General features: G+C 35.3%; 1 protein-coding gene across 1 annotated transcript; it reads left to right on the top strand.

Annotated features, from left to right (window-relative positions):
- Positions 1-685: 685 nt before the first annotated feature.
- LOC117318448 lies at positions 686-14,074 on the top strand (the record flags this gene model as incomplete). The annotated part of the gene is made up of 6 exons (XM_033873433.1): positions 686-917; positions 2,854-3,127; positions 5,126-5,382; positions 6,110-6,347; positions 6,989-7,089; positions 9,055-14,074. Coding segments are annotated over 6 exons (1,795 nt in total), but the record flags the coding sequence as incomplete, so codon positions are not given.
- Between the last annotated feature and the right edge of the window lie 1,208 nt (positions 14,075-15,282).

Here is a 15,282-nt window from a genome sequence, read left to right on the forward strand (position 1 = left end):
CATATCGAAATCGCGAAAATAACCATGTTTACAGTATCATCTGTTCTTGTGTTTTCTGTTACATATCAAGATTAACATATTTGATACAGGGCAACCTCCATGGCAAGTTTGTAAGATTTTTTCCAAGCAAAATAATAAAAACAATATGACACATAGGTTGAATTGAATGTGACCATTAATTACATTAAACAATGGTAGATACAATCTGTAACTTTCTGATGACGATTGACCCTTTTTTAATTCCTAGGGATAGTAATGTTTGAATTTCACAGATTTTAAGATTAATGTGGACTTGTTGTAATGACAATCTGACTTTCAATAAGTGTGCTTAAAAGATATCAACTGCACCAAAATGAAAAAAAAAAGAAATAAAAAAAAAAGCAAAAAAACAACAATAACAAAAAACAAGACGACGACAACGACGACAACGACGACAACAACAACAGCACTAGAAACAAAAATCTCTCTAAAGAGGAAATTATTGAAAGTGTACTTCAAAAGACTAACCAGTATAATTATATCACATTTTTTTAGTGTATTTACTGACAAAAACATATATTGTTAATTTCTGTTGATTTGTAAGACATTATCAAAATCTTACACTAGAAATTATTTCGAAAATACAAAGAAAACACTATTTTAGTATCAAAACTTGTTCTGCATGATGAATTTGATTTGTTGCCAGTGTGGAAGGCATAGTGGAGGATGTCAAACAACAGAAGGGAGACATCAACGTCCTCAGTACCCAGGTCACCAAGACTTCACAGAAAGTCGACGTGGTGGATAAAAAAGTGGACAAGCAGGGAAAGGAAATCAAAACGGTCAAAACTGGACTTAAAACTGTCAATAAGCGTGTGGATGATGTAGAAAAAGATTTGGATGAAACAAAGATCAAAGTTGAGGAGGTTGACAACAAGGTAGGTGGCATAATAAAAAAAAAGGAGTTGGAATTATTTAAATGACTCTACTTGAATTGATCTGGAGTGAGATAAGTAAATCTGCGATACATATGTAATGCTGATTTTAACACTTTAGATGTATGACTGATCTGCAGAATAGTTATACCCCCGCAACAAAGTTAGGGGGGTATACTGGAATCAGGTTGTCTGTCCGTCTGTCTGTAGACACATTTTGTCCGGACAACTCCTCCTAAACCGATGGGCCGATTTCAATGAAACTTCACACAAATATTAATGATCATGTGTAGATGTGCATGCCACTTTCTTTTCCTCAAAATTATGGTTGCTATGGCAACTGGTCACTATAAACAGGTTTTCCGATAAGAACCATAACTTTAAGATTGTCCGGACAACTCCTCCTAAACTGAAGGGCCGATTTCAATGAAACTTCACACAAATATAAAGGACCATGTGTAGATGTGCATGCCACTTTCTTTTCCTCAAAATTATGGTTCCTATGGCAACTGGTCACTATAAACAGGTTTTCCGATAAGAACCATAACTTTAAGTTTGTCCGGACAACTTCTCCTAAACCAAAGGGCCGATTTCAATGAAACTTCACACAAATATAAAGGACCATGTGTAGATGTGCATGCCACTTTCTTTTCCTCAAAATTATGGTTGCTATGGCAACTGGTCACTATAAACAGGTTTTCCGATAAGAACCATAACTTTAAGATTGTCCGGACAACTCCTCCTAAACTGAAGGGCCGATTTCAATGAAACTTCACACAAATATAGAGGACCATGTGTAGATGTGCATGCCACTTTCTTTTTTTCAAAATTATGGTTGCTATGGCAACTGGTCACTATAAACAGGTTTTCCGATAAGAGCCATAACTTTAAGTTTGTCCGGACAACTTCTCCTAAACCAAAGGGCCGATTTCAATGAAACTTCACACAAATATTAATGATCATGTGTAGATGTGCATGCCACTTTCTTTTCCTCAAAATTATGGTTGCTATGGCAACTGGTCACTATAAACAGGTTTTCCGATAAGAGCCATAACTTTAAGTTTGTCCGGACAACTTCTCCTAAACCAAAGGGCCGATTTCAATGAAACTTCACACAAATATAAAGGACCATGTGTAGATGTGCATGCCACTTTCTTTTCCTCAAATTTATGGTTGCTATGGCAATTGGTCACTATAAACAGGTTTTCCGATAAGAACCATAACTTTAAGTTTGTCCGGACAACTCCTCCTAAACAGAAGAGCCGATTTCAATGAAACTTCACACAAATATAGAAGACCATGTGTAGATGTGCATGCCACTTTTTTTTCCTCAAAATTATGGTTGCTATGGCAACTGGTCACTATAAACAGGTTTTCCGATAAGAACCATAACTTTAAGTTTGTCCGGACAACTCCTCCTAAACCGAAGGGCCGATTTCAATGAAACTTAATTCACACAAATATAGAGGACCATGTGTAGATGTGCATGCCACTTTCTTTTTTTCAAAATTATGGTTGCTATGGCAACTGGTCACTGTATTACTGGGTTATCTTAGTTAGCCTCTCATTAACAGTTCCAATTCACCATTGACTCGTGTAGATTGCGGGGGTATTAGTCAGCCATCCTGGCGACAGTTCTAGTTACAGTCTAAAGATTAAAGACAGCAACCAGACTGCACTTTTGTTGTCTTATCTGAAATTAAAGAAAAATTAAAACAATACTTATCATTAATTCCCCTGTGAAAACAGGCAAGGATGTTTTTTTTATAGTAAATGGTAAATTGTTAATATTTTTATGACCACAGAATACAAGACAATGATTTTTTAATTTAGATTTGAATATAAGAATTCTTGTTTAATTCCAAGCATTCATTTTTGTGTTATGATGACGTCAAACGTCTTATTACATGTACATTGACCCTGTGTCTATTATATATAGACGATGACCAATGCCCCTAAATGGTCAAGAGATTTGACCAAGCTGATGAATCCTACCACAGAACATGACTGGAGACTTCTGGCCCAGAGGTTAGCGTACACCCCAGATGACATTAAAGGCTGGGCGACCCAACATGACCCCTGTATGGGCCTCCTCAGTGAGTGGTACGCCACCCACAAGACGATAGAGGCCACCCACGCTGTACTTACTGCCCTACAGGAGATGAACAGGATGGATGCTGCCGCCATTGTAGAGAATGCCATGAAGGCTGTAGGTCAGTAAATACTGTTGTAGAGAATGCCATGAAGGCTGTAGGTCAGTAAATACCATTGTAGAGAATGCCACCAAGGCTGTAGGTCAGTAAATATCATTGTAGAGAATGCCATGAAGGCTGTAGGTCAGTAAATACCATTGTAGAGAATGCCATGAAGGCTGTAGGTCAGTATATACCATTGTAGAGAATGCCACCAAGGCTGTAGGTCAGTAAATATCATTGTAGAGAATGCCATGAAGGCTGTAGGTCAGTAAATATCATTGTAGAGAATGCCATGAAGATTGTAGGTCAGTAAATACCATTGTAGAGAATGCCATGAAGGCTGTAGGTCAGTATATACCATTGTAGAGAATGCCACCAAGGCTGTAGGTCAGTAAATACCATTGTAGAGAATGCCATGAAGGCTGTAGGTCAGTAAATACCATTGTAGAGAATGCCATGAAGGCTGTAGGTCAGTAAATACTATTGTAGAGAATGCCATGAAGGCTGTAGGTCAGTAAATACCATTGTAGAGAATGCCATGAAAGCTGTAGGTCAGTAAATACTGTTGTAGAGAATGCCACCAAGGCTGTAGGTCAGTAAACACCATTGTAGAGAATGCCATGAAGGTTGTAGGTCAGTATATACCATTGTAGAGAATGCCATGAAGGCTGTAGGTCAGTAAATACCATTGTAGAGAACGCCATGAAGGCTGTAGGTCAGTAAATACCATTGTAGAGAATGCCATGAAGGCTGTAGGTCAGTATATACCATTGTAGAGAATGTCATGAAGGCTGTAGGTCAGTAAATACCATTGTAGAGAATGCCATGAAGGCTGTAGGTCAGTAAATACCATTGTAGAGAATGCCATGAAGGCTGTAGGTCAGTAAATACTGTTGTAGAGAATGCCACCAAGGCTGTAGGTCAGTAAACACCATTGTAGAGAATGCCATGAAGGTTGTAGGTCAGTATATACCATTGTAGAGAATGCCATGAAGGCTGTAGGTCAGTAAATACCATTGTAGAGAATGCCATGAAGGCTGTAGGTCAGTAAATACCATTGTAGAGAATGCCATGAAGGCTGTAGGTCAGTATATACCATTGTAGAGAATGTCATGAAGGCTGTAGGTCAGTAAATACCATTGTAGAGAATGCCATGAAGGCTGTAGGTCAGTAAATACCATTGTAGAGAATGCCACGAAGGCTGTAGGTCAGTAAATACCATTGTAGAGAATGCCACGAAGGCTGTTGGTCAGTAAATACCATTGTAGAGAATGCCATGAAGGCTGTAGGTCAGTAAATACCATTGTAGAGAATGCCATGAAGGCTGTAGGTCAGTAAATACCATTGTAGAGAATGCCATGAAGGCTGTTGGTCAGTAAATACCATTGTAGAGAATGCCATGAAGGTTGTAGGTCAGTAAATACCATTGTAGAGAATGCCATGAAGGCTGTAGGTCAGTAAATACCATTGTAGAGAATGCCATGAAGGCTGTAGGTCAGTAAATACCATTGTAGAGAATGCCATGAAGGCTATAGGTCAGTTAATACCATTGTAGAGAATGTCATGAAGGCTGTAGGTCAGTAAATACTGTTGTAGAGAATGCCACCAAGGCTGTAGGTCAGTAAATATCATTGTAGAGAATGCCATGAAGGCTGTAGGTCAGTAAATATCATTGTAGAGAATGCCATGAAGATTGTAGGTCAGTATATACCATTGTAGAGAATGCCATGAAGGCTGTAGGTCAGTAAATAACATTGTAGAGAATGCCATGAAGGCTGTTGGTCAGTAAATACCATTGTAGAGAATGCCATGAAGGCTGTAGGTCAGTAAATACCATTGTAGAGAATGCTATGAAGGCTGTAGGTCAGTAAATACCATTGTAGAAAATGCCACGAAAAGCTGTAGGTCAATATACAGATGGAATGCATATTATGAATGGACACAATGTAGTGAATTCTTGTGTCAGTGTGTTGTTGCTCAGTATTGTCTTATGTTATTTCCTATTTCTGTCCTCAGAGGGGGTTGTTGAAGAAGAGGTAGATTATGCCACACCTCCGCCTATCTTCCTAAGTTACCAGTGGGGTCATCAGAATGAGGTCAAGTTGTTACGGAACCACTTACAAATGGCTGGATACGAGTGCTGGATGGACATTGGACAAATGGGAGGTGGAGACAAACTGTTTGAGAAAATTGACAATGGAATCCGTGGGGCAAAAATCATCATATGTTGTGTGTCGGAAAAATATTCCAAATCTCCCAACTGTAACAGAGAGGTAAATATAAATTAGAGTGGTAGTTATCGGTAGTATTATCCTACAGATACTCCCTCCCGACAGACACAAGGTCCTTACCTGATTTAATACCTTACACATTTGTCACCAGGATATCATATATATATGACATACAATTCTCGTGCACATTTTGCAAAGGTCTTGGTCACCAGGATTTTGCCCCTAAGTCTCTGTAATCCTTGTCAAGTCAAGCATTATACATATTTATTTCTGCAAGGCTGAATTCTATTTAGCTTACCTACCCAAAGGCCATGACAGCTTGTGCAGTGCAATGTCCCTCATCTATCCATTGAACATTAACTTTTTCTTTCAATGGAATCTTCATAAAAAACTAAAATGTTCAAGGTCATGATTTATTGAATTAAGATCAGAAACTACCAAATTTGTTGTTATGGAAAGACTTTGGCCTTTCTTCAAGATCATAGTGGACAAATCTGTAAACAACTGATATATAACAGTAAAGTGGTGAGATGACAGGATACCAAGTTTGTTACTTTAACCCACATGTACTTTCCAAAGCATATGGGGTCAAAAGTGTTAAAATCTTTAAGCTTCTTTCTTCTTTTCAGTAATCAAAAGGTTAATTGGGTCATACAGTTAGGCCAGCAGCATGTTAGAATGAAAGGATAACAAGTTTGTTTCTTGTGAATGACCTTGACCTACTTTGCAATACATGTACTTCAGAAAGGTTATTTAATTATTGTTGTAGGTGAACCTATCCACAAGCCTGGGAAAGCCCATGATTCCCCTCCTGATGGAGAAGATGAGCTGGCCCCCTAAGGGCTCCATGGGACCGATCTTCAGTGAGTACCTGTTTGTGAGGTTCTTCCAGCGCGGTGGGGAGGAGACTGATGACCAACGGTACTGGCCAGTTCCCAAGTTCCAAGAATTGTTGATGCAGCTCAACATGTATAAAGCCATGCCCGACGAATCTCTTATCACTAAAGGTAATTATTGCTAGACTAAGAGTGTCCCTCATATAGTGCCTAGTTTTGTGCATTACATTTTGAGACTTACACATTTTGAAGCTAAAAGGGGTCACCAAGCAGCTATATTAGACTTTGGCGGTTCAAGTTTGTGGCTGATTAGCAAAATATTAGAGCAGCCATCAGTAATACATTGTGAATGCATCATGACCATGAAGAAGATTTTTACAAGAAAGTGTCAAAAAATTTTTTTTTTAAAAGTTAGAACAAATAAATATTATAAATAGTGGCTGCCAAGGTCGCCTTTTGCCGTCTAGTGAGGTAAAAAATAAAAACTCTCAAAAGGTTTTTCAATTTCACATACAATATATTGTTTATCTTAACTAAAATAAATAACAAGGCTAATATCAGATATTCTCACTCTATTCATATTTTTTTGGTGATGTACATTTTTAGTAAAATGTACGTAAGACGTCAAGAAGTTACGATGTCCAAATTGAAACAATGGGAACCTACAACCAATCATATCGCTGCTATAGGTGTTGTTATCAGTGTGTCCAAAACAGATGTTATGTAATAGCTGTTATCACACGGTCAGATAACAATGTATTTATGATAAATATATTTTCTGATAACAGCTTTACCATATTTTGTTTATACAGAGTACAAGGATTGGTGGACTCCTGTGGCAGAGGAAATCGTCATTACCAAAAAGAAAGGAGATGGAGGTCAAAGTTCATCAGGAAATAAAGAATCTACACAGGTAAGTGTTTGACTAAATTTATCCTGATAAAGATACAACTAGTCACAACTGTTCAGGGTATTACAACTGACCTGGTGTATACCTGATAAAGATACAACTAGTCACAACTGTTCAGGGTATTACAACTGACCTGGTGTATACAGGACTCCTACAGTACAATGACTGATAAAGATACAACCAGTCACAACTGTTCAGGGTATTACAACTGACCTGGTGTATACCTGATAAAGATACAACTAGTCACAACTGTTCAGGGTATTACAACTAACCTGGTGTATACCTGATAAAGATACAACCAGTCACAACTGTTCAGGGTATTACAACTGACCTGGTGTATACCTGATAAAGATACAACTAGTCACAACTGTTCAGGGTATTACAACTGACCTGGTGTATACCTGATAAAGATACAACCAGTCACAACTGTTCAGGGTATTACAACTGACCTGGTGTATACAGGACTCCTACAATGACTGATAAAGATACAACCAGTCACAACTGTTCAGGGTATTACAAATGACCTGGTGTATACCTGATAAAGATACAACTAGTCACAACTGTTCAGGGTATTACAACTGACCTGGTGTATACCTGATAAAGATACAACCAGTCACAACTGTTCAGGGTATTACAACTGACCTGGTGTATACCTGATAAAGATACAACTAGTCACAACTGTTCAGGGTATTACAACTGACCTGGTGTATACCTGATAAAGATACAACCAGTCACAACTGTTCAGGGTATTACAACTGACCTGGTGTATACCTGATAAAGATACAACTAGTCACAACTGTTCAGGGTATTACAACTGACCTGGTGTATACCTGATAAAGATACAACCAGTCACAACTGTTCAGGGTATTACAACTGACCTGGTGTATACCTGATAAAGATACAACCGGTCACAACTGTTCAGGGTATTACAACTGACCTGGTGTATACCTGATAAAGATACAACTAGTCACAACTGTTCAGGGTATTACAACTGACCTGGTGGATACATGACTCCTACAATGACTGATAAAGATACAACTAGTGACAACTGTTCAGGGTATTACAACTGACCTGGTGGATACATGACTCCTACAATGACTGATAAAGATACAACCAGTCACAACTGTTCAGGGTATTACAACTGACCTGGTGTATACAGGACTCCTACAATGACTGATAAAGATACAACCAGTCACAACTGTTCAGGGTATTACAACTGACCTGGTGTATACCTGATAAAGATACAACTAGTCACAACTGTTCAGGGTATTACAACTGACCTGGTGGATACAGGACTCCTACAATGACTGATAAAGATACAACTTGTCACAACTGTTCAGGGTATTACAACTGACCTGGTGTATACCTGATAAAGATACAACTAGTCACAACTGTTCAGGGTATTACAATGACCTGGTGAATACAGGACTCCTACAATGACTGATAAAGATACAACCAGTGACAACTGTTCAGGGTATTACAACTGACCTGGTGTATACCTGATAAAGATACAACTAGTCACAACTGTTCAGGGTATTACAATGACCTGGTGTATACAGGACTATGTCCGATATCCTGTCACTACTCTAGTTTCCTAATACAATGTATGTTACCTAGTTATTAGAATACCTGTCTGTACTCTTGTGACCTTGTGTTACCTATACTGGTATACAAATGTTTGATTTGTACATGTTCAAATCTTAATGCTATTTCAGCATACATATGTATTTATGTAAAAAAGATTTCTCCATGCACTTGCATGAGAAAACCTTGAATAGCTTCTCCTTGAGACAAAGCTCACATGGCTCTGAAGGACAATGATTCATAAAGAGGAAACAAGCATTCATGTTTTCCACATTCCAGGGCAATAAATGTATACATTTCATTCTTTATCAGTTATTAAAGTGAAACTTTTCTGAATAATGGGAATAATACAACACATCAGAAAGTGAATCTTTGCTATTGCAGGAAGAAGAAACATCTCCAGACGTGTTCCTATCGTACCAGTGGGGCAAACAGAAGGAGATTAAACAGCTGTACAGGAGGCTGAACGAACTTGGCTACAGCTGCTGGATGGATATTTACCAGATGGGAGGAGGGGACTCGCTCTATGACAAGATTGACAGGGGCGTTCGTGGCTGTAAAGTCATCCTGAGTTGTGTAACCACCAAGTATTCCCTATCAGCCAACTGTCGGAGGGAGGTGAGTCTGGCAGATTCTCTCAAGAAGCCGATGATTCCCCTACTGCTGGAGAAGATCGACTGGCCCCCTGCTGGACCAATGAGTATGGTCTTCACACAGCTTCTGTTTATCAATTTCTACCGTGATGAAAACATCCAGATGTCCTGGGACGGCAGCAAATTTGATGAACTCCATGGTAAAATCAATGAATATATCCTGCCCATATCAAATGGGGATCAACAAACAGCCGTCAAAGGTCCTGACAAAACACCAACAAAATCAGAAAACGTCGGACAGAAAACAGAGGATAAAAGCTCTCCACCAAAATCAACACCCAAATCAGAATCAGAAGACAACAGTCAAAAGGCAACATTAGCTGACACTAAAAAGAAGGAAGAAGGGACAAACAAGACAACAAAAGAAGAAACAAAACCAGCAGATAAACAAAATAAAAAGTCTTCATCTTGTGTACTACTATAATACTTAACATCTCTACTGAACCACATGTGTATTACTCTTGGCACCAAGTATTTTAGGTACCATATTTATCTTGTAACAACCCCAGGGGGCCAGCTCATTGACTTAAAGTATAGAGAGGGACTTAATGCAAGACAATTGTTTGAAGCATTTGATAGCATTTTACTGAACTGTGATAGATATTGTTATTACCAGATATGGGATTTTGTTGGGTAAATGGACACGTGTTTAATTAGGCTCAAAGGTGAAAGAGACTACCTCACTTAGTGTATAATTCATATTTCATAGATATTCATTGTTAAACGTGATCCCTACACGCATATTTATTTAGTGATGAAAGTGTTAAGATGATAAATCATTGTTAAACTTGATCCGTCCATGCATATTCAATTAGTGATGAAAGTGTTATTATGAATTGTTGATAAACTTGATCCGTCCATGCATATTCAATTAGTGTTGAAAGTGTTATTATGAATAAAACTTGATCCGTCCACGCATATTCAATAAGTGATGAAATTGTTATTGATAATGGCATAATGTAACAATGAAATAGCATAAAAATCCTATTAACAAGTGATACCGACTATTATCCAAATTACATGTAGATAGCAAATTTCTATATTTTCAATAGTGTTTACATGTATAATAATATGATTAGTACTCAGTCCAATGTGTATTGTTTACAGTTTATGTGTGTCCATGTCTTTGAAGTAGACAAAGGGGTTGATTAATTTGAAAATTTCAAGAACAATATTGTCAGCAATTTTATGACTATCTATTTGGGTTTTTTTTGTTTATGAATTCAAGTAATTTGTATTCATTCAACATATCTACGGTAATATTTCTTTTTCTCAATTAGATCATACTTTTGTTATACATAAGATGCCATTAATTTAATGTTTTTAAGTATGTATTTGTTCCCCAAACTGACCTGTTTGATCAACAAGGTTACTGTTGTCTACCTATTTAGCATTGTGTATGATTAAAAATGACTTTGAAAATTTATTAATAACCAAAAAAAAATCAGAAAAGTGCCTTCAAAAACCGTTTTTACAATTCAGTTTGTTGATGTAGAAAAGGGAAAAAATATCCAGGATTGAGGTCACTTAATATTATATCAAATGAGGATAGGTATACATTTATGTACAAGTAATGAATTTTATTGTTACAGAGATATATTCTGTAGCATCTAGATTTTGCTTCTTTCCTTATTGAAATGAAGTACATATAATTTTATTTTTTTAATTTACTATTGTTTTTTGATAACTTTACACCTTATGCTAATATATTTGATTAACATGATTGTATTTGAGCCATGAAATATTTTAAAAGACAATGTTTATTTTTTAGTCTGTTACAGACTCTAGTACTTTTTGTACTGTTGATTGACAATTAGCAATGCACTTTGCTTTTACAAGAGTTGTTTCCCTTATCTTTTTTGTTTATGTGACTCTAGTACTGTTTGTTCTCTTGTTGGCAATTTGCTTTTTACGAGAGTTGTTTCCCTTTATTTCTGTGTTCACTGCAGAGTTTACTGCTGTAAGTGATATTCAGCATGTGTTGGAAAATTCTTGGCTTCTCTGTATCTATTAAAAATCTCTCTAATATGATTTTTAAAACTATCTTATTTTCTGCATCAAAAATCCTTCCTGAAGTCAGTTTAGACAAGCCAGTTAGGTGAGAATATCTTTGGTAAATATAGAAGTAGACTTAATTAAGCATATTGGTGAATCTGTAACACTGAACGGTCACTGGATCAGAATATGTGTGAAGCATTGAGTAAATACACAATTGTATGTAAATACACTGTTCATTTATGTTATCTGTTAGGTTGGTCATTCTATTGCTTCTTTAAACTGATTTCTTGTCAGTTTGTAAGTCAATGTACACATACAGAAACATCTATGAAGAATTTCTACAAATCAAATATTGTATGTTTTTGCATATATCTGTTTATGTTGTGAATTGTGCCAGGGATGGGTATGTCCGTGCTTGTGAGCATTATCTCTTCAATATTTTCAGAAGCATTTAAGTGAATTCACAAGTTAGATTATAATTAACATGTGCACATGCATTCACTGAAACCTGGAATATTAATTTGTGTTTGTACATCTGTCCATCTATTACACTTAGTTTCCATGCATTTCCTGCAAGAAATGTTAACCAATTTTCTTCAAACTCAATTTATTAGGTTGGACGGCTGAAGGACTTTACCAAGTTTGATCGCCACATTTGCCAGACTTTATTTGACAAAGTTATAGCCCCTTAATTAACAAAAAATGTGTTTTCTGCCATTTCCATGCAAAAGCTTCTACAAATACTATCGGATTATTATCAAACTTAGTAACAGAGTTAAAAATGTTTTAATATAACATGTCAGGAAAACAGGGGGTATAAATTCCACGAATTGCTTGTTACGATTGGAATGTGCTCTGATGTACTGAAAACTTAAAATGGTGCAATATGGTCAAAGGTACTGTACAATGTACATGTATGTGCATTTGACAAGACAGTACAGTTTGTTAAATCTACAACTGAAAGACCAACCTTCATTTTTGGAATGTTTTTCTTCAATTTTTAGCTTTATTGTGTTATTGTTTTGGCCAGAACCAGATAAATTTTTTTTGTTGGAAAAGTTATCTGAATTCACTGAGACAACAAATTATGACACAGAATTTGTTATGTACTAAGCCTATAAACAGATACATGTATGTTATATACACAATATTAAATAATATACTGTACCACTGATACATATGAACTCTTACGTACGAGTGTGGTGTACATATTTGTTTTCATGTAGAAATTATACATGTCAGTGCTTTATTATTTCTTTTAATTCATGCATTTTCTTTTTTTTTTAATTTTCAAGCATTAAGTCCCGAACTCTGTGATATTTATATTTATTAGTAGGTTATTTATAAACATCATCCATGTATATTTTTTTTTAAATCCTTATCATTACATTTTTACATGTTTTGAGGTAAATACCGGTAAATCTTTCTTTTTATGATTTATCTTTTTAAAATATTAATGCTGAAAAAAAATCACATGAAAATGAATCGTTAATAAAAATAATATCTGTCCAGAGACCACTGAAAATGTAATAAACATTCTATTGGCAAATGTAATTTTGTTATTATTTACAATCATGTACATTTATGCCAAACCTGTTGTGTCTAGAGTAAATAAGTTTGAGTAAGAAAATAAGTATTATTGTTTGTATATCAAACTGAGTGGAATCATTACAGATATAAGAAATTTTACAAGTCAGCTTACAAGGATTTTAAAAAAGAATTATCTCCCTTATAAAAAATCCTTAAAGCATGTACTTATTTTAGAATTATCTCCCTTTAAAACATTTACATGTATAACATTAAGGTCCTGATTGCATGCAAAGAAAGTATACTCTTGTGAAGAAATGAACTTGAAGATATATAATGTGCCATTAATTTTTCACTTAATTAAATGTTACTTCCAAAGGAGTGTAATAGCTCTATATCAAAATGAAGGACGTATATAATGTTCATGGTCTTGTAAAGGGAAGTAACTCTAGTCATAAGAACTTTTTTTATCAATATAAAGGAGAAAATGCTTTGAAATTTAAAAAAAAACAACTCTATTTTGAAAATGTTTGTGCTAACAAACTATAGGTGCTCAAAAATGCTGTATGCAATGTACATTAATATGTTTGATAAGGTACATTTTGTGTTCAATGATCATCATCTTCAGATACTAGCATACGGTACTTTGTATAGAAATGAATACATCAAAAGAGAAGACACATGCGTACACATTCATCAAATTTGCCTCAGAGTATCATTTTAAATCTTTGTGTTTTTGAGTGAATGATAATGATAATTATGGATATTATAAATGTTAATTGTGTAACTTTGAAAACTAATTAAGCAAAATCACATTAGAGTATTTCTTGATGTATAACTCCTACAAGACATTTGGTTGATATGCTCCTTTAATATCTTAGAGCTTATCCTTTGTATAACAAGTACCAATAATTCAATATGGATTATTCAAACAACGTTAGATATACAGATAGCTGTAGAATGAAATCTTATGTAATAAGAAATATTACTGATCTATGTTAATTACATGTAGTAAGTTTGATTTAGATAGAATGTCTGTAGATTTAAGTCATATGTTAGAAACAATGTTTTTGCAGGTAAAGATGTTTAGACTTGTTTGTGTGCGTTTTTGTTTTGAAACATAAAATGCAATAATTTGACAAAATTATCTAATAAAGTAAAGATAGATTGTGAAAATGTTCTATCCTGTATTAACATGTTTCAAATAAAGCAAATTTCTTATTTGATATGAGTTTCTTTTAATCATTGAGATACTTTTCACTTATCACAGCTAAGAAGAATATACAAAGGAAGTACATACAATGTATATGAATGTATATTTTTACTGCAGGTTTCCACAAACACCAACATGGCTTTACAGAGATTGGAGTAGGGAGCTCTTTCTCATAGTACTTTTCTGCAACAGATGATATTATTGAAAATTCCAAAATATTACAAATCCCTGAATGGCCCATGAAAACCTATCTTTGTCTTTATTTGAGGAAAGGAATGCTAAGAGGAAAGACCTGTATAGTTATTGTGACCTATCCGAGTTACTTTTCTTTGTTTCACTCTACATTGTTAAGTTTTTGGACACCTATAAATTACAACTTACAGATGATACAAATGATATAAATGTACACAGATACACAGTAATGTATTGTTCATTCAACAGACATTGTCACTCCTACATAATTGTTGTTCAATCATCATCATCATCAGCAGCAGCAGCAGCAGCAGCAGCAGCAACAGCTGACATTTTGTAGGTTACATTTTCTATTATGATTTTAACAAACATGTTCTGAATGCCAATATTACATGACGAGCATTTATATAAATTATATAGGTATACAAATGTATATGTTTTAATAACTCCTGCCTTATTAGCCTCAAATGTATATCTAGCAAGTTGATGATGATCACATATGTACTATCAACACTTATTACCTGTATAAGTTAATACAATGAAGGATTGAAGTGCTTCTATAAAACTTATGTATTAGTTGAGGTCTTTAATAGCACTCTCGATGTTATTTACTTTGATCAAATACTCCTTGTTTTATCAAATAAGATTATAAGAGAAGTGATTTGTCCATACATCTATGAATCCCAGAGAGAAAAGACAATGTACTCCCAGTTATAATCTTCCCAACCAAAGAAACCGTATTGACAATAAGATGAGTTTATTTGGAAGTTTTTGATTTTTTTTTTTCATGTAACGGCAATGAATGTCCTATAACACACAACAGTTTTCATCGCTTATTTACACATAGTAATGATAATTTATATACATGTTAAACAAAATCTTTGTATTAGCAATAATAAAGGGAAGATAGCTACACTGTAGGAAATAATGGCAGTACTTTCATGGTACGGTATGTATTCTTAAAAAAAGTTTAACAAGACTAAGTTAAATACATCTTCACTAGCCAAGGGTTGATAGCCGTCTATTCCT

The sequence above is a fragment of the Pecten maximus genome, unplaced genomic scaffold (assembly GCF_902652985.1).
Source record: "Pecten maximus unplaced genomic scaffold, xPecMax1.1, whole genome shotgun sequence".
In the NCBI taxonomy this organism is placed as follows: domain Eukaryota; kingdom Metazoa; phylum Mollusca; class Bivalvia; order Pectinida; family Pectinidae; genus Pecten; species Pecten maximus.